Source organism: Canis lupus, chromosome 27, assembly GCF_011100685.1.
Source record: "Canis lupus familiaris isolate Mischka breed German Shepherd chromosome 27, alternate assembly UU_Cfam_GSD_1.0, whole genome shotgun sequence".
Classification (NCBI taxonomy): domain Eukaryota; kingdom Metazoa; phylum Chordata; class Mammalia; order Carnivora; family Canidae; genus Canis; species Canis lupus.
The window spans coordinates 4120578-4137764 of NC_049248.1; the positions used below are offsets into that span (position 1 = coordinate 4120578).

At 46.7% G+C, this 17187-nt stretch overlaps 2 protein-coding genes across 9 annotated transcripts in view; one reads left to right on the forward strand and one right to left on the reverse strand.

The window, feature by feature from the left end:
* Positions 1–17077, reverse strand: TEX52 (testis expressed 52). Of its 8 annotated transcripts, none has more exons than XM_038576453.1 (6): positions 16940–17077; positions 16251–16359; positions 15331–15881; positions 10836–11325; positions 740–890; positions 1–549 (listed from the first exon to the last, which is right to left on the reverse strand). In XM_038576453.1, the coding sequence occupies exons 1-4, from the start codon at positions 16960–16962 to the stop codon at positions 11031–11033; spliced, it is 978 nt and encodes a 325-aa protein (XP_038432381.1). In that variant the 5' UTR covers positions 16963–17077; the 3' UTR covers positions 1–549; positions 740–890; positions 10836–11030. The 8 variants fall into 8 exon arrangements, 7 of the variants coding, with proteins under 7 accessions (XP_038432381.1, XP_038432379.1, XP_038432382.1 ...); XM_038576451.1 differs by having other exon boundaries at positions 16718–17045; XM_038576454.1 differs by having other exon boundaries at positions 16603–17044.
* Positions 17062–17187, forward strand: part of RHNO1 (RAD9-HUS1-RAD1 interacting nuclear orphan 1) — a 20573-nt gene continuing 20447 nt past the window's right edge. Inside the window, exon 1 of the mRNA XM_038576462.1 lies at positions 17062–17186. The gene's annotated coding sequence lies outside the window, so the exon portion shown is untranslated. The remainder of the gene's footprint in view (position 17187) is intronic.

The following is a 17187-nucleotide window of genomic DNA, read 5'->3' on the forward strand; positions in this document are numbered from 1 at the left end:
TGAAAACCAAACTGTAGTGTGATTTTATTGATCAGGTTCTGGCCTACTCACATCCTGGTTTCATTTACACTCAGTTTCAGTGGAATTATTCCAGCTCCCTCCCATGCCTTGACATCCATTATCACCACACATTTGCCTGGGATAGAAGTCAAGGAGGATCCACTGACATGTTGTATTGGTTCCTGTTTGCTTCACTAGGACCAACTGTATACACTGATAGATCAGCGAGTGGCCTACATACTACAATGCTGGATGGGCCCAGTATTGAAAGGTATCTCTTCCAACTTTATTTTTGGCAATTCACTCCTTAGGTTTGAAAATTCTTCAACATCTTCAAGAGGCCTTGATTAATTCATTTTTTTGAAAGTAATACTATCAATGAACAAGAATGAGACAGGGATCCCTGGGTGGCGCAGCGGTTTAGCGTCTGCCTTTGGCCCAGGGCGTGATCCTGGAGATCCGGGATCGAATCCCACGTCGGGCTCCCGGTGCAGGGAGTCTGCTTCTCCCTCTGCCTGTGTCTCTGCCTCTCTCTCTCTCACTGTGTGCCTATCATAAATAAATAAAAATTAAAAAAAAAAAAGATTTAAAAAAAAAGAAAAAAAAAAGAAAGAATGAGATGATTCCAGAGCACTTAGCAAAGTCGCCTCGGGCCAGGCTGACAACATGGAAGGGCTGTGTCCGAACTCTTAGGTGAGGTTCAGTCTGCAGACTGAACCCCAGGGAAGAATAAACATACCTGTGGTGTAGAATAGAGACTTCAGAATTTGCAGTTTGGGTGGGGTGAGGTTGGGGCAGCATCACCTCATTTTCAGTTGCTCTGACAAGGCCTTTGTTGCTTGGAACTGGGAAGCACTAGTACTCAGGAAATGCCATTCTCTGAAATGTAGCTGTGCAAAAAAAAGTCGTTGGTCCTTGTGTTCTGTGACCCAAACCAATGCTTTCTATTCACTGTCTATCTTACCATCTTGGAGTGGGACTCAGGGGTAAGGAAACTCTCTTTTGCCTTTTTGTGATCTTTATTTTCTTCCTTTGTAAATTTGTTTTTCCCCCAAATTGCAGGGAGAATGGGGATGTTCTGGTAATACAAAACTCTGAGTTCTTCTTTCTCAGAGCTAACCAACTTCCTTTGATAAGATGATGGACCCAATGCAATGTACTCACCCAGTGCAATCCATATCAAAATATCAGTATTTTTCACAGAACTAGAACATCTAAAATTTGTATGGAACCACAGAAGACCCGGAATAGCCAAAGCAAACTTGAAAAAGAAAAACAGCTGGAGGTATCATCTTCCAGATTTAAAGTTATATTACAAGCTATTGTAACCAAAACAGTATGGCACTGGCACAAAAACAGACACATAAATCAATGGAACAGAATAGAGAGAGCCCAGAAAGAAACCCATGCTTATACAGTCAATCTATGAAAAAAGAAACAAGAATATACAATGGGGAAAATGTCTCTTCAAAAAATGGTGTTGGGAAAACTGGACAGGAATATACAAAAGAATGAAACTGGACCACTTTATTTCACCATACACAAAAATAAAATGGATTAAACATATTAATGTATATGAAAGCATATACATTGACCTGAAAGCATAAAAATACTAAAAGAAAACAGGCAGTAAACTCATGGACATCAGCCTTAGCAACACTTTTGTGGATCTGACTCTAAAGGTAGTGGCAACAAAAGCAAAAATAAACAATTGTGACTACACCAAAATGAAACGCTTCTGCACAGTGAAGGAAACCAGCAGTAAAACAAAAAGGCAGCTTATTGAGTGGGAGAAGATTATTTTCAAGTGATGTATCTGGTAAGGGACTAATATTGAGAATATATAAAGAACTCATACAACTCAATACCAAAAATCCCTCCCAAATAATCCAATTTGGGTAGAGAACCTGAATAGATATTTTTTCCAAAGAAGACATACAAGGCATTCATGGTCAATAGACACTTGAAAAGATGCTCAACATCATTCATCATCAGGGAAATCAAAATCACAATGAGATATCATCTCACACCAGTCAGAATAGTCATTATCAAAAAAGACGAAAAACAACAGGTGCTGGCAAGGATGTAGAGAAAGGGGATCCCTCTTGCATTGTTGGTAAGAATGCAAACTGGTGCAGCCACTGAAAAACAGTATGGAGGTTCCTCAAAAAACTAAAAATAGAGTTATCATATAATCCAGTACTTCTACTCTTAGGTATTTATCCAAAGAAAATGGAAACACTGGGGTGCCTGGGTTGCTCAGTGTTTGAGGATCTGCCTTTGGCTTGGGTCATGATCCCGGGGTCCCAGGATGGAGCCCCACATCAGGCTCCTTCCTCCCTCTGCCTGTGTCTCTGTCTCTCTGTGCCTCCATGAATAAATCTTTTAAAAAATGAAAACAAAAACACTACTTCAATAATATATATGCACCTCTATGTTTATTGCAGTATTATTTATAATAGTCAAGATACAGAAGTAACCTAAATGTCCATCAATATATATATGGATAAAGAAGATGTGGTATAAAATCTTGCTTCTGGGTAATTACCCACAGAAAATGAAAACTCTAATCCCAAAAGATATATACACCCTTACGTATATTGCAGCATAATTTACAATAGCCAAGATATGGAAGCAACCCAAGTGTCCATCCATAAATGAATAAAAAAGATGATGTAATGTACACAAACACACACAGTGGAATACTACTCAGCCAAAAACAAGAATGAAATCTTGCCATTTTCAGCAACAAGGATGGACCTAGGTATTATGCTCAGTGAAATAAAGAGAGAAAGGCAAATGTCACGTGATTTCATTTATATGCAGAATCTAAAAAAACAAAACAAATGAATAAACAAAAAGTAAAAACAGACCCTTAAGGACAGAATAAATTGATGGTTGCCAGAGGGGAGGGTGGGGATATAGGCAAAACAGAGGGAATTAAGAGGTACAAACTTCTAGCTTTATTTTTTTTAAAGATTTTATTTATTCATGAGAGACACAGAGAGAGGCAGAAACACAGGCAGAGGGAGAAGCAGGCTCCATGCAGGGAGCCCGATATGGGACTCCGGGATCATGCCCTGCGCTGAAGGCAGGCACTAAACTGCTGAGCCATCCAGGGATCCCAACTTCTAGCTTTAAAACAAAAAGTCATGAGGGTGAAAATTACAGCCTAGGGAATATAATCATTAATATTGTAATAGCTTCATAGAGTGATTGATGGTGACTACACTTACCATGATGAGCACTGCGTAATGTATATAATCATCAAATCACCATGCAGTACACTTGGAACTAATATGATATGTTAACTATACTTAAAAAAAATAGGCTTGTCTAACTCTAAAAAAAAAAAAAAAAAAAAAAAAAAAAAAAAAAGATGGAGAAGTGCCAGGGAATGTTCTGAGGCCAGTTTGTATCCTCAGCTGGGTGGTCTGTGTCTTTGCCAATAACTTACCTCACTTCCCTCCCCTGGTCTTTTTTTTTTTTTTTTTTTTTTTTTTTAGGTTTATTTATTTTTAGTAACCTCTGCACCCAGTGTGGGGCTGAACTCACGATTGCAAGTCGCATGCTGTTCTGATAAGCCAGCCAGGTACCCCCTCCACCAAGTCATTTTTTAACCTGAAATTTATAGAACTCAACAAACCAATTCATTAACAAGGAATAACTACATTGAATGCTAATGATGAGACAGGTGGAGAAAACTTTCAGGAGCACTACTGAGGAAGATTAAACCAGTCTTCTATTCTTAGGAATAGAAGCAATCTAGCAGATTTTCCTTTCCAAGCCACTTGGGAAATGTCTGTAATTTCTCTCATTTATTTCACCTTGTGGTTCACATAGATGTTGAAGCAAATGGACCCCAAATCAGGAATTTTGTGAGAAAAAAAAAGGGAGCTTGGGATTTGGCTCTCTCGCTGCATCAGTTCTCTGAATTATAGCAAGTTTTCCTTTTGTTCAGTCAAAAACTATTGAGTACCGACTATATGTCAGACACTGAGGTAGGCTCTGGGCACACACAGTGGTGGACCAGATGCAGACCCCGCTCTCATGGAGTCCACATTCTAATGAAGAAGGCAGACAATAAACAGCCACATTTATGTTGTCAAGTAGTGGTAAGTGCTGAAGACAAATAGAGCAGGATGAGAGGAGACAGAGCCATGGGCGTCGGGGTGTGGGTAGATGATGTCGGGCAGAGATGAGAAGGTGAGGGAGAGGCTGTGCTCATTGCTGGAGGAAGAGGGTCACAGACAGAGAACTCGGGATGCTTGCAGGTAAGATAGGCTGGGCTGGGGCAGTGCTTGTCCCTACACACACCCAGGACAGGGTAGATCTGCCCCTCTCCCTCCCCGCTGTCCAGCCTGGCTTCTCCGGTGACCAGTCACTCACACACCAGGAACACTGGCTGGGATAAGGAACATTGTCTCCTGCCATGGAGAGAATCAAGCTATCTCATCTACCCAAGATGGAACCCTTTCTCCTGGCTTTTCCCACCTGGTTAACAAGCCGCCAAACCCTGAGTCCCACAGATGTGAGTCGGGATTCCCTCCACTGAAAGAATACACAGAACACTGCCTGTGAGTTCTAGAACATTCAGAGGGTGATGGGTCTTTGTATTTCTAGGGACAAGGGAGGCTGAGAGGGGCTCCAAGCATAAGGTTTTCACCCTCAAGGGTCTGGGTCTTCCAGAGAACTTTCTGCCTTTAGAGAAAACCAGGCCACATCTTATATTTGCCATCTGGTATCAGACAATCATTAGTAAGTCTAGATTTGTGCTGGTCAAGACAGCAGTCACCAGCTACATGTATGTGGTTATGGAGCACTTGAGGTGTGGCTAGTCTAAAGAGAGCTTTGCTGTACATGTAAATATACACCAGATGTATTGAACACAATACAAGAAACAATGTGGAATACCTCAATTATTTTTCCATAGTTTACATTATTTTATGTTGATAATATTTTGGATCTATTGTATTCAATAAAATATGTTATAAAAATGAACTTCACCGGGTTCTTTTTTTTTTTTTAATTTTTTTTTTAAATTTATTTATTATAGTCACAGAGAGAGAGAGAGAGGCAGAGACACAGGCAGAGGGAGAAGCAGGCTCCATGCACCGGGAGCCCGACGTGGGATTCGATCCCGGGTCTCCAGGATCGCGCCCTGGGCCAAAGGCAGGCGCCAAACCGCTGCGCCACCCAGGGATCCCTCACCGGGTTCTTTTTACTTTTTAATTTATTACTTTTTTTTTCAAGATTTTATTTATTTGAGGAGAGGGAGAGAGTGTGAGTGTGGGGTGGGGGAGGGGGAGACGCAGGGGAGAGGAGTCTTGAGTGGACTTTGCACCGAGCTTAGAGCCCCATGCGGGGCTCAGTCTCATGACCCCAAGATCACAACCTGAGCCAAAACCAAGAGTCAGAAGCTCAACCAACGAGCCACCCAGGTGCCCCAACGTCCTACTTTTTTTTAATATGGCAACTAACAAATTTAAAGTCACATATCACATATATGTGTCTATTATATTTCTACTGGATGGTACTGGTTTGAATACATTCAAGGCTCGTTTCCTTGAACCTGATATAATCTATGCCAGCAACGCTCTGCTGTTTCAGGAAGTTCTTTGTATCTAACCCAAATCTCTATAGCCATTATTCAAAATCCCTGCCTTCTTGTCCAAGCCTCAGTGGAGATGGAGATGAACTGGTTCCTTCAGTTCGGGGAGGGAGAGGGGCAGATCTACCCTTCCTTGGGATAAACTTTCCTGTCTTTAAATATCTTTATATGGGATCCCTGGGTGGTGCAGTGGTTTGGCGCCTGCCTTTGGCCCAGGGCGTGATCCTGGAGACCCGGGATCGAATCCCATGTCGGGCTCCCGGTGCAGGGAGCCTGCTTCTCCCTCTGCCTGTGTCTCTGCCTCTCTCTCTCTCTCTGTGACTATCATAAATAAAAAATAAATAGTCTTAGAAAAAAGGTGATCTGTATTTAAAAAAATAAATAAATGCCTTTATACCTCTTTTTTTAAACCTTTTTTCTTCAAGGCTCAGTAGTGCTGATCCTTATCTCTGATGGTAGGGGTGGAGAGGAGAGCTCATTTGGCACAGTGAAATCACCCAGACATTACTCTGCCACATAAGGAAATTCCCAGAATATTCTTCATAGAATGGGTTATTCAGAGCTAGACAAACAGCTCCCTTGAGCCCATGAAAGGTTAAGGGCAGCCAGTTCTATTTCAGGCTTTCTCCTCTGGCCCTGTCAGATCTGCTGAGGATAGGAATAAAGCTGTTTTCCAGAATTCTCTTGTCCGGCAAGGGTCACAGGAAGTCTGTGCCAGTTTTGAAATTGATCACTCTTCCTCCACCCCAAAAACTACCAGGGTATGACCACCTTTTATATTTGACACTTGGGTGATTTTCTCCTATTTTGTGGATGGCAAAACCAAAAAACAGAAAATTCAAGTGTTCATCTCTATTGATGAAAACAGACCGAACATGGTACACTGAACGCAGACAAGCTTGGTCAAGTATTCTGACCCAGTCTTTAACTAATTGGGTGACTCTGAGTGAAGTGCTCAAGCTCTTAGTATTACTTTCTCTCCTGTAAAACTGAAATGACACGTAATTTGTAGAATCTTTCTGAAGTTTAAACGAGAGGCAGAGTAGCAAACTTGTTAAGCACTCTCTATGGCTCAGTTTACTCATCTTTAAAATGGAGATTGTAAAAAAATAAAATAAAATAAAATAAAATGGAGATTGTAATGGGACCTATCTCATAGTATTTTGAGGATTAAATGGGGTGATTCTTGGAAAGTTCTCAAAACATTGCCTAATGAGTGCTGAGTAAATGTTTGCTGTTATTTGGGAACTGTACATGCACATAGACACGCACATGCACCCTCTCAGATGCCCCTCCCCTCTGCTCCCAGAGTACAACTGGATTGGTTATCTATGATACAATTTCTCACACTATTTTAAATTACTTGTCCACCTTCCCATCAGATCCTAGTCTTTCTAAGAGTGGGTCTTTTATCCTCTCTCTTCTTACACAAAGTTGTTGAATGAATGGTTCATCAGGACTCTCAGTACAGGAGGAAACATGCCATTATTATGCCATCTACTCAGGTGGTGAGACACTAGAACAGCCCGTTGAGTGCCCCACTCGAATTTCACCAGTAGCAGAATCCAACTAAGCCTTAGGCACCCACTCCAGACCCCGTTCTACTCATTCCCCTTTCTCTTGCACCCTCAGGACATACTTGCCAATTCCTCTCACCTGCTGGGCTCTGTGCCCAAATCTGGATTCTGCAAACTCCCCCAGAGGAATGACAAAGCTCCCTGGTGCCTCTGTACATTCCAGACTTCGTTGCTTCAGAGACTCCTGTTTTACCTTTCTTCTGGCTTCAGCCCTTCCCCTCCTCTCTCTTGGGTTTATCTGCTTTCTTTCCTGCTTCCGTTTTCCCCTCTCTCCTTGCCGAAGCTTTGGGCCTGCCCTTGGCACCCCTGGCCATGACCTTCATTTCCTAGTGGTAATCTGCTAAAGAAGTCACCGACTGTTTGCGGGGAACTGTGTGTGTTACCTGGTATGAGTGCTCAGTGAACATTTGGGAGAGTGGTGCTGGGATTGGAACAATGGAAACTTTACCTTGGCATAGGAACAATGGCATGATTCGGCAGCATGGTGATGTTCTGTCCTGGGACCTGCAGAGAGTGTGCTGGCTTGAGGTGACCATGAGATGGGCAACTATGTGACTAGCCACAGAAACCACTAATTATAATGATAAATAGAAAGAAGCAATTATTTACATTGTAAATAAGTAAATGTATGTGGTTCAGTGGACAGTACACGTAGGAGAGGGCTTGGAGGGGGAAGAGAAGAAGACGAAGAAGGGCTTGGAGTGAGTCAGCCTTGAGTAGAAACAAAAAGGCCAGAGGGTCCTAAGGAAGGTGGGAAGTGAGTCTGGAGGTGGAGGATGTCTGATTTGTCACCTCAGGGAGCAGCAATGGGGCTTTTTGAGGGTTGGCAATGAGACAGGACAAGTGTGGCACATAGCTACATGAAGACTGAAGACCAAAGAGCATGGTTGAGGGCCAACTGGATGGCTTGGTGGTTGAATGTCTGCCTTCAGCTCAGGGTGTGATCCCAGGGTCCTGAGACTGAGTCCCGTATCGGGCTCCCCAAGGGGAGCCTGCTTCTCCCTCTGCCTATGTCTCTGCCTCTCTCTGTGTGTCTCTCATGAATAAATAAAATCTTAAAAAAAAAAAAAAAAAGAGCATGGTTGACAGTGTGGTTGGCCCTGCACTTCCCCAGAGGTTCCCAGACCCACAGCTCCCGGCACTCACTGAGCTCCAACCATTCTTTCTGGCCCCAGTAACTCGGGAACCTGAACTGGCTTCAGCAACCCAGCTCATGACAGCAATACCTGGCAGAGGGGGAGGTGTTGATCAAGAAGTGGCTCTGAGGCTGCGATTAATTAATGTCCAAGAGGCTGGTGGCACTCAGCAGAGCACAAGGTGTTCTGGGTATGTTGGGAAAGGGATGTTCACTCTGCTTCCCTCAAAAGTTGTAGCTCAGAGCAAGTCACTTCCCCATGGGCCTTGGTTTGCCATCTAAACCCTGATAGGGTTCCACTTGTGTCTCCATGGCCTACCTGGTTCTGACCTGTTAGGATCCTAGGTACAGGGGCCTCCTGCTCTTCACCACCATTCGCAACCCAGTGTGGGAAGAATGGGCACATTCCCAGAGCTCTGTCATTCCCTGGAGTACTTGGGAATCCTCCTTCAGCCCTTGACTCTGGTCATCCCCACCCATCCCACACACACATCCTGGGGAGAAGTGTTCAGGAGAAGGACTGCCAAATAGAACTATAGATCTAGAACCAGAAGGAAATTTGGAAAGTCTCTATCACACCCTATTTGTTGCAATTATTTTTAATGAAGATGAAGTTCACATAAAAAAAACAATAGCCATTTTTAAAGTAAGCAATTCAGTGGCATTTTGTTCATTCATGTTGGGCAACCAGCACTTCTATCTAGTGCCAAACTATTTTTACCACCCTAAAAGAAAACCCTGTACCCACTGAGCAGTCAGTTCCCACTTCCTCCTCCCCCAGCACGAATTCACCTCTCTATGGATTCACCTATTCCAGATCATTCATAGAAATAGAATCATACCACATGTGGCCTTTTGTTTCTGGCATTTTTAAGAAAGATTTTATTTATTTGCTCATGAGAGACCCAGAGAGAGAGGCAGAGACACAGGCAGAGGGAGAAGCAGGCTCCCTGCAGAAAGCCCAATCCCAGGACCCCGGAATCATGACCTGAGCTAAAGGCAGATGCTCAACCACTGAGCCACCCAAGTGCCCCTGGGTGTCATTTCTTAATATATTTATTTATTTGAGAGAGAGAGAGGGAGAGAGAGAGAGAGAGAGAGAAAGCACCAGCAGGATGTGGGGGAGGGAGAACAGAAGAAGAGGGAGAAGCAGACCCCTCATTGAGCAAGCAGGAACACCCCCCCACACACACCAATGTGGGACTCAATCCTGGGACCCTGGGATCATGACCTGAGCCAAAGGCAAGATGCTTAACCCACTGAGCCACCCAGGTGCCCCTCAGCATCATATTTTCAAGGTTCATCTGCATTGTAGCCTGTGTCAGTACTTCAAGCCTCCTTTTGGCTGAATAATTTCCCACCCGTTGTTTTTATCCTATGAATAATTCCTGGTTGATAGCATCATTAACGGAGGGCCTACAATGTGCCAGACACTTTGCATATATTTCTCTTATATCATTTTATTTATACTGCTCATTTGTACCCTAGTGGCTCCCACTGTGCCCATGAGGAAACTGAAGGTAACAATGCCCTTCCCAAAGGTCATATAGCTGGTTAATGGTGAAAGCAAGGGGATCCCTGGGTGGCTCAGTGGTTTAGTGCCTGCCTTTGGCCCAGGGCATGATCCTGGAGTCCCAGGATCGAGTCCCACATCGGGCTCCCTGCATGGAGCCTGCTTCTCCCTCTGCCTCTCTCTCTCATGAATAAATAAATAAAATCTTTAAAAAAAAATGGTGAAAGCAGGGCTAGAACCCTGATGGGGTTTTGATTCCCAGGTACCTTGAGAAAAGTGGGCAAGAGGGCAATGACCAGAAGCCCAGGAGAAGCCCACTAACCTGGAGTATGACAGGGGTAAGAGGAGGTGTTGTGGGCCCCCACTATGCAACTTCTCTCCTTCCAGCCAGCTCCCTGCTACCCCTCCTACTGGGCCTCCCACCCCAGTCTCCACCCCAGCTGGGGGCAGCACCTCTCTGACCAACAGGATTCTCTGGCCTCCACTCTAGGCCCCTTGTCTCTGGCTCTCCATGACCAGAGCTGAGGCACCCAGGGTTAACTGTAGCACAGGCCCAAGGTCCTAACATAATGCTTCAGTCTCTACTTTGCCTTCAGTCTCTACTTTGCTCTACTACTGTCCCTCCACAGAGACCTGGTCTGCCTTCCTCAGACCTGACTTCTTCCATCCTCTAGGGCCAGCCTTGTCCTGACCTCCACTCCCAAGCCCTACATGGGAACTGCAACCCAGCATAGCTGCTTTTGGTCTTTGTCCAGACATCACATGGTCTAGGGAGGTGTGGAATTGAGGTTATTTTGTCCAAGAAGCTTCTTGTACCCTGACCAATCCCAGTTCTGTTCCAGATGGATTATGGGAGTAGAGTTAACTTCCTAGCCACATTTCTTACAGTGTCTTGTCCCCCATCCCAACACACACACACCTTATTCCTCCCCCTCCTCATTCTGTCCCTAGAAACTGCCCCCCCCACCCGGCCTGCTCTCCTCCACTCATTCTTCCCACCTGCTATGAGAGAGTCCTCCAAGGAAGACAGATAAAAATTTAGAGTGTCAGTAGCATCTTCAGGAGCCCTGGAAGACAGAGGTGGCTTGAGGTTGGAGGGAGAGTGGAGAGGCTCTGTTCTGCAGAAGCCAGTCCTTGAGCATCCCCAAAGGCTTCTTGCTGAAGATGCATTGGCCTTGCCCAGCTGGAGGCTCTTTAGGTCTGTCCAGGTCTTCTCTTCATCTTCCTTGTTAAGGTTTTGCCAGGTGGTGCCTCGGAGAGATGACAGAGGGGCAAGGCAACCCGGTTCTCTATCAGGGTTTGGTAATTCCTCACAAGGTCCTGGCTCAGGGGTGCACTAGGCAGCAAGGCCAGTTTTAGCACCTTCTCCTGGTAATGAGGCAGAGGGTTCGGGCAGGGCCAGCCCCTGGCAAAATCATTGGGAAGTGGGTTGGGCATTAGCTGGAGGCCTTGGGGCTCAAACCTTCCACCAGCGGAGATGTGCCGGTACCTGTTGAGGGGAAGAGGTGTGCAGAGAACAGAGAGGTCAAAGGAGAGGTGCGGGCATGGTGGGAGGAGTATGGAGGGAAACAGGATATGCTTTTTTTCAGAGCTTAATTACAGTTCATTTTCACAGTGCTACAAGGGTAAGCCCCCAAATTTGTAACTCTTCATGTTCCTCTCAAGTTTTTGGAAAAGACTTGATATTAAATATCAAACTATACTTAAAAGTTCTGTAGACTCAGTGTGCCTGGCTGGCTTAGTCGGTAGAGCATCTGACTCTTGATCTCAGGGTTGTGAGTTTGAGGTTTGTGTTGCATATAGAGGTTACTTTTTAAAAAAGTCTGTAGGCTTTTTAAAAAATCAGAATTATCTCAAATTATGACAATGACAAAATGCCAACCAATCAAGGTCCCAAACTAATATCATTCAAAATAAGAAAGAAGCATCACTGGGATCCTGGTTGGTTTGTTTTTTAATTTTTAGAGAGAGAGAGAGAGCACAGGGAGGGGAGGGGCAAAGGTGGGGGGAGAGAATCCCAAGCAGACTCTGTGCTCATTGAGGAGCCCAACATGGGGCTTGATCTCACAACCCTGAGATCAGGACTTGAGTGAAAACAAGAGTTGGACGCTTACCCAACCGAGACACCCAGGTGCTCCAAGTAGGGGGATCCTATTATATTTTGAGAGTGGTAAAGACCGACCAACTGTTGTCATTAATGCCAGTGCCATAAGAAGATAAGGCATTTATACCTACCCTGAAAGCATATTTGTCATGTACATCTTGAGACTGAGGTGTAAAGCCATGTTTTACCAGCATTTTTCTATTAATCTAACACAAGCTAGCGAATGATTGTGTTGAAGGGAATCCCTTCTGCCTCTCTTCCGTGTTGGATATTGGTCTATGCCAGATAGCGTGCACCCTGTATTGTGTGTTTGGTGTTCAGATGATGAAATTATGTTATTTAGATGGTCAATCTCCCATTCTTTTTACATATTATCTGTATATCATTATCCAGATTCTTTCCTTTTGTCCCACGTCCTCTACTAATGCAGTGCTGGAGAAAGTAGAGAATGCAGCTCAGGGCTCAGGTGCCCCTTCCCATCACTGGTGAGCATGATGACATCCGAGAACCCTTCCTGCTCTGACCCGCTGCTGTACGACACCTGGTCTGATGGCTCCCTCTTCAACAGGCCTGTAGTGTTAGGTTCAACAGAGAGAGACTGACTTTAAAAAAAGAAAAACAAAAAACAAAAAACGGTTGAATAGTGGTAAGTTTGTGCTTCAACATGTATTGGGGCTCGTCCAGCAGATATCCCTGTTTGCTGTCTTTGGTTTACATCGGACATTCTCAGGCCTGGCTGCACATTAGAAATCACTCCTAGGAGGGAGCTTTTTAAAAATCTCTGCCCCCCCCCCCCCCCGCCCTGCCCTCATGCCAACTGAGTTAGAATCTCAGGGGTGGGACTTAAACCTCAACATTTTTTAAAGAGGCCCAGGTGACTGCAATGTACTATCAGAGTTGAGAACGGCTGGGTTTGTATATAAATGTCCCATTTCTCAGCAACGCCATGGGCATTTTTTTTTTTTAAAGATTTTATTTATTTATTCATGATAGTCACAGAGAGAGAGAGAGGCAGAGACACAGGCAGAGGGAGAAGCAGGCTCCATGCACCGGGAGCCCGATGTGGGATTCGATCCCGGGTCTCCAGGATCGCGCCCTGGGCCAAAGGCAGGCGCCAAACCGCTGCGCCACCCAGGGATCCCCCATGGGCATTTTGAAGCTTAGATCTGTCTGAAGACTTCTCTGGATCTCTCATGCTCAAAATGTGCTCTCTCGCTGATCTAGAGACTTTTTAAAAAGATTTATTTATTTATTTATTTACCTATTTACCTATTTATTTATTTATTTATTTATTTATTTATTTATTTATTTTTGAGAGACAGGGCAAACATGAGCAGGGGGAGGGGTAGAAGGAGTGGGAGAGAGGGAACCCATGAGCAGATGCCCTGCTGAGTGTGGAGCCCGGCATGGACCTGTACATAGGGCTCGGGCCCGAGGACCCTGAGATGATGATCTGATCTGACACTGAGAATTGGCCACTCAACCGACTGAGCCACCCAGGCACCCCTGAGGTAGTGAACATTTAGCTATATTTTAACCCCTTACAGAACTGCTGAAAAGAAACAGCAGGACTGGATGGGCTCTCCCTCCCGCCATTCTGTCTTATTCCCTCCTGTTGAACTCCTACACATCCTTCAAGGTTCAGCTCAAGTACCATGCCTTCTGTGAACAGCAAAACCTTGTCTGGGACTCCTTCATTCCTGGCTCCCGGGACTAGGCCTCCAGCAACAAACAGAGGGAAACAAGGATCCTTCTCTCACGGGGACGCCATAGTAATGACACACTTTACTGAGCCCCCTGTCTATGCCAGACACCACGCCCTTTCATCTTCCAACAAGCCTGAAAGTACCGGGTACATCTCTAATCCATACTTGGCGAAAGTGAGGCTCAGAGAAAGTCATGTTTGTGATTGAGCTGGGTAGATTGCTACCTAGATCTGTGCAGCTCCTGAACCCATGTGGCTTCCACCCTCACACACACATTCACTGTACGCTGGGCATTGCACTAAGTTCTTTTCGTGCATAATTGTGTTTCTTTTATGCTGTCTTTATAGAACCCTATATCACATCAGAAGGAGCTGTGAACTTGTCTGATACCCCAGTCAGGCAAGAGGGAAAGTGGAGCCTAGTGGTTGAGAATACAGCTCCAGAACTGAGCTGTCTGGGTTCACATCCCAGCTTTGCCACTTACTGGCCATCATGACTTGAGCAAGATAAGTGACTTCCCCTATTCAGAGGACTTTTTTGTAAAATGTGGTTGCTAGTAATAGTTTCTATCTGGGGTAGTGGGAGTTTCCAAACATTATAGCTCAAATGAGTAGAATATCTGGTACTATCATTTCGCTGAATTTTTTTTTTTTTTTTTTTTGAGGAGTGATCTAAGTCTTATCACCTTTGTATGCCTAGTGTTAGCACGTACTAGCAATCAACAATCCGTACTGCAAGGATTGCAGAGAGAATAACCTTCTCTCAAAATCATCGACTCCTGGCATTTTTGGAAAAGAGAAAAAATCACTACTTCCCCTCTAGCTCCTCAATGCTTCTGTTAATGCCCTTGGGGTTGGAATTTGAGATAGTCTATCCTTATTCCCCACCCCCTTTCCTGCCTCATCCCTTGTGGTAACTGCATTCAGCACAGAGAGGACTGTGCTGTGTTCCTACGGTGGGCAGGGAGGGAGAACTCCAGGGTTCTCCATTAACCTCATTCCTGTCTCTACTCAGACCGGTCACCCCTCCATCTCCACCTTTTTACCTTTCTGAGGGCCCCCTACTCTTCCAGCCTTACCTGGTTTTCGCCCAAAGCCTTCCTGGGGGTATGCCCCAGCCCACAGGTGCCCCTTCCCCCTCTGGAGTTCTGTAATAACATCTGCTTTTTGTTCAGTGCTTTCATATATTCATTAAACCATTTTATCTTCACCCATTGAGGGAGACGTGGTCTTGACCGGCTCCATTTCATCAGTGATGGAATTGAATCCGGAACTCTAGCTCTTTCCACCAGTAATTGATAGTCTTACGACACCCACTGTCTGTGTCACACTTTGGACACCTAGCATCTGGCAGTCTTAGCTGCCTTCTCAAGCCTCTAGGAGATATCTGCTTTTCCTAAACCGACTGACCTTTTTCTGTACCCCCAGGGCCTAGCCGGTGTTATGCATCTAGTTGCCTCTTGGTCAATCTAGTTAAATGGTTAAGTGACCTCCTCCAGCTGTCCTTCCTTTGCACCTACACTTTCCCTCCAGCTACATTCAGAACCCATGACTGTGACCAAAGGCAGGAGGATTAGAGTCCCAAGGCAGACGAGAGAAATGGGGATCAGAGAGAGGGAGGGGTCACCTGAACAGGAGCAGGTTGGGTGAGCTCCACCCCCCACCGAGGAAGGAGCTTCTCTTACTTCTTGAAGTTCTTTGGGGGCAGGATGTTGCCCTTGGCATCGAGCGGAGGGGCCCTGGCTTCACTCCTCAGCTTGAGTTTCTCCAGCTCTCTCAGTTCCTGCACGGCCCTGACAGTCACCTGGTTCTTCCTGTTCTCGTCCACGAAGATGGGAGTGCAGCAGATGAAGGTGAGAAAGCTGTTCTGACCCATCCAGGAGGGAGGAGGGATGGGGGGCTCCGCAGGGGGCCTGCCGTGGGCCTCGGGGTCGGTCAGCCAGCGCCACACGTTGCTATCGTAGGGCCTGTCGGGCCTGGTGGGGAAGGCGGCGGGCAGGCGGCCCACGTCCAGCCACGTGTGGAAGCCCCAGGTGTGCTGCGCCGCGTCCTTCTCGGGGCGGAGCAGCCGGCGGCGCACCTCGGCCTTGCGCGCGGTGCAGGGCGGCAGCCTCAGAGCCAGCCGGCGGTAGGCCTGCGGGGTGAAGCCAGGCCACGCCCGGGCCGCACCAGGGAGGAGGAACTCGCGCCGGGCCCGCGTCTGGGACGTCAGGAGGGGCTCGCTGGCCTGGGCCATCTGGGGAGAGACCAGAGGGAGCCTGGGGAGCGCCCTGCCTTCGTCCCGGGAGCAGCTGCGGAGAGGCCAGGCTGCAGGCCCGCTCACACCCCGGCTTCTGGTCGGGACCCTGGTGGCCGGGCCTGGCCACGGCGTCTGCGGGCTGGGCCTGCCGTCAGAAGTCCGGTCTGCTCTGGAGGGTCCCCCTGGGTTTCTCACCTTGTGCTTTCGGATTTCCCACCCTGCTCTCCTCCTCACCGGTCTCCCAGCTCCTCACTTTTCACTTTCGTCCCTCCTCTGCACTCTGGCTGCCTCGGGCTCCTGCCAGGGTGGGGGCTCTGAACAGGGCCCAGGGGGCCCAGGGAAACTGTGAGGGGAAAGGCCCCTTACCGAGCGAGGCGTAGAAGGAAAATCATTCTCCGGAGAATGCAGCCCAGGGGTTCTTCTCTCCCGGACTCGTCCTCTTACTCGTTTCTCTCTCATGGGTGCGTTTCCCTCACTTCTCGTCCAAACACAAGCCAAGTATGGGGAAACATCTAGAAGGCTGGTTTCTTCCCTTTCCTTTGTCCCACCTCCCGTGAAATAAACTGGGCCCGTGCCTATAACTGGGCCCAGGTAGGTATTGGAACTGTGCTAAACACGTCCACAACTCAATTAACCCTCACAATCCTAGGAGCAAGCATTGTTACGGTCTCATCTCAACGATGCAAAAAGCAAGACATGGTGAGAGTCAGGAACTCACCCGAGGTTGCCAGGTCTGTGAGTGGCAGAGCTGGGACTTGAGCCATCTGTCCGTATTACTCATGAGACTATGCTCTTCTTTCCACCTTAGGACCTTATTGACTACAAAAACTCACCTGCCTCTTGGGCCCACTCTGCTGTCATTTCCACGTGACCACCCCAGGAGGTGGGGCTGGGAGATGTAATAACCAGGCATCTCCTTTTCTCTGTTCTGAGCTCTGTGTTCATAGTACCACAGGACTGAGAGACATCTATTGACCCCCTGACCCCAGGGGGGCAGTCCTTAGCCCAGCAGTGTGCAAACAGATAGGCTGTGGAGATAGGGCCCCACCTCCTACCTGCAAGAAAGGTTTTTGGACATGAGGCGGAACACGCCGCCCTCTGGGTTGTCTTGGTGGGCTACTGGCCATTCCACCTGTGGGCCTGATTGTCAGGAGAGGCCGCTTGGTAGGGAAGACTTTCCCTGGCAGCATTGTTTGCTGTTGGGGTTGCTATGGTGATGCTTCCTGGATGGTGACGCAGGAGGAGGCCCTTACCTCTCCCTGGGAGGACTCATCAATCCTTTGGGGCCTGGCTGCCTTTCAGG

Excerpts from the sequence above, each read along its gene's own strand:
- TEX52 (XM_038576451.1), bottom strand. The coding sequence starts at position 16,797 with ATGCCTGGTTATTACATCTCCCAGCCCCACCTCCTGGGGTGGTCACGT. Across the intron at positions 16,360-16,717 it reads AGAGTGGGCCCAAGAGGCAG|TGAGGGAAACGCACCCATGA; the intron begins GTGAGTTTTTGT and ends TTGGACGAGAAG. Across the intron at positions 15,882-16,250 it reads TTCCTTCTACGCCTCGCTCG|ATGGCCCAGGCCAGCGAGCC; the intron begins GTAAGGGGCCTT and ends GTCTCTCCCCAG.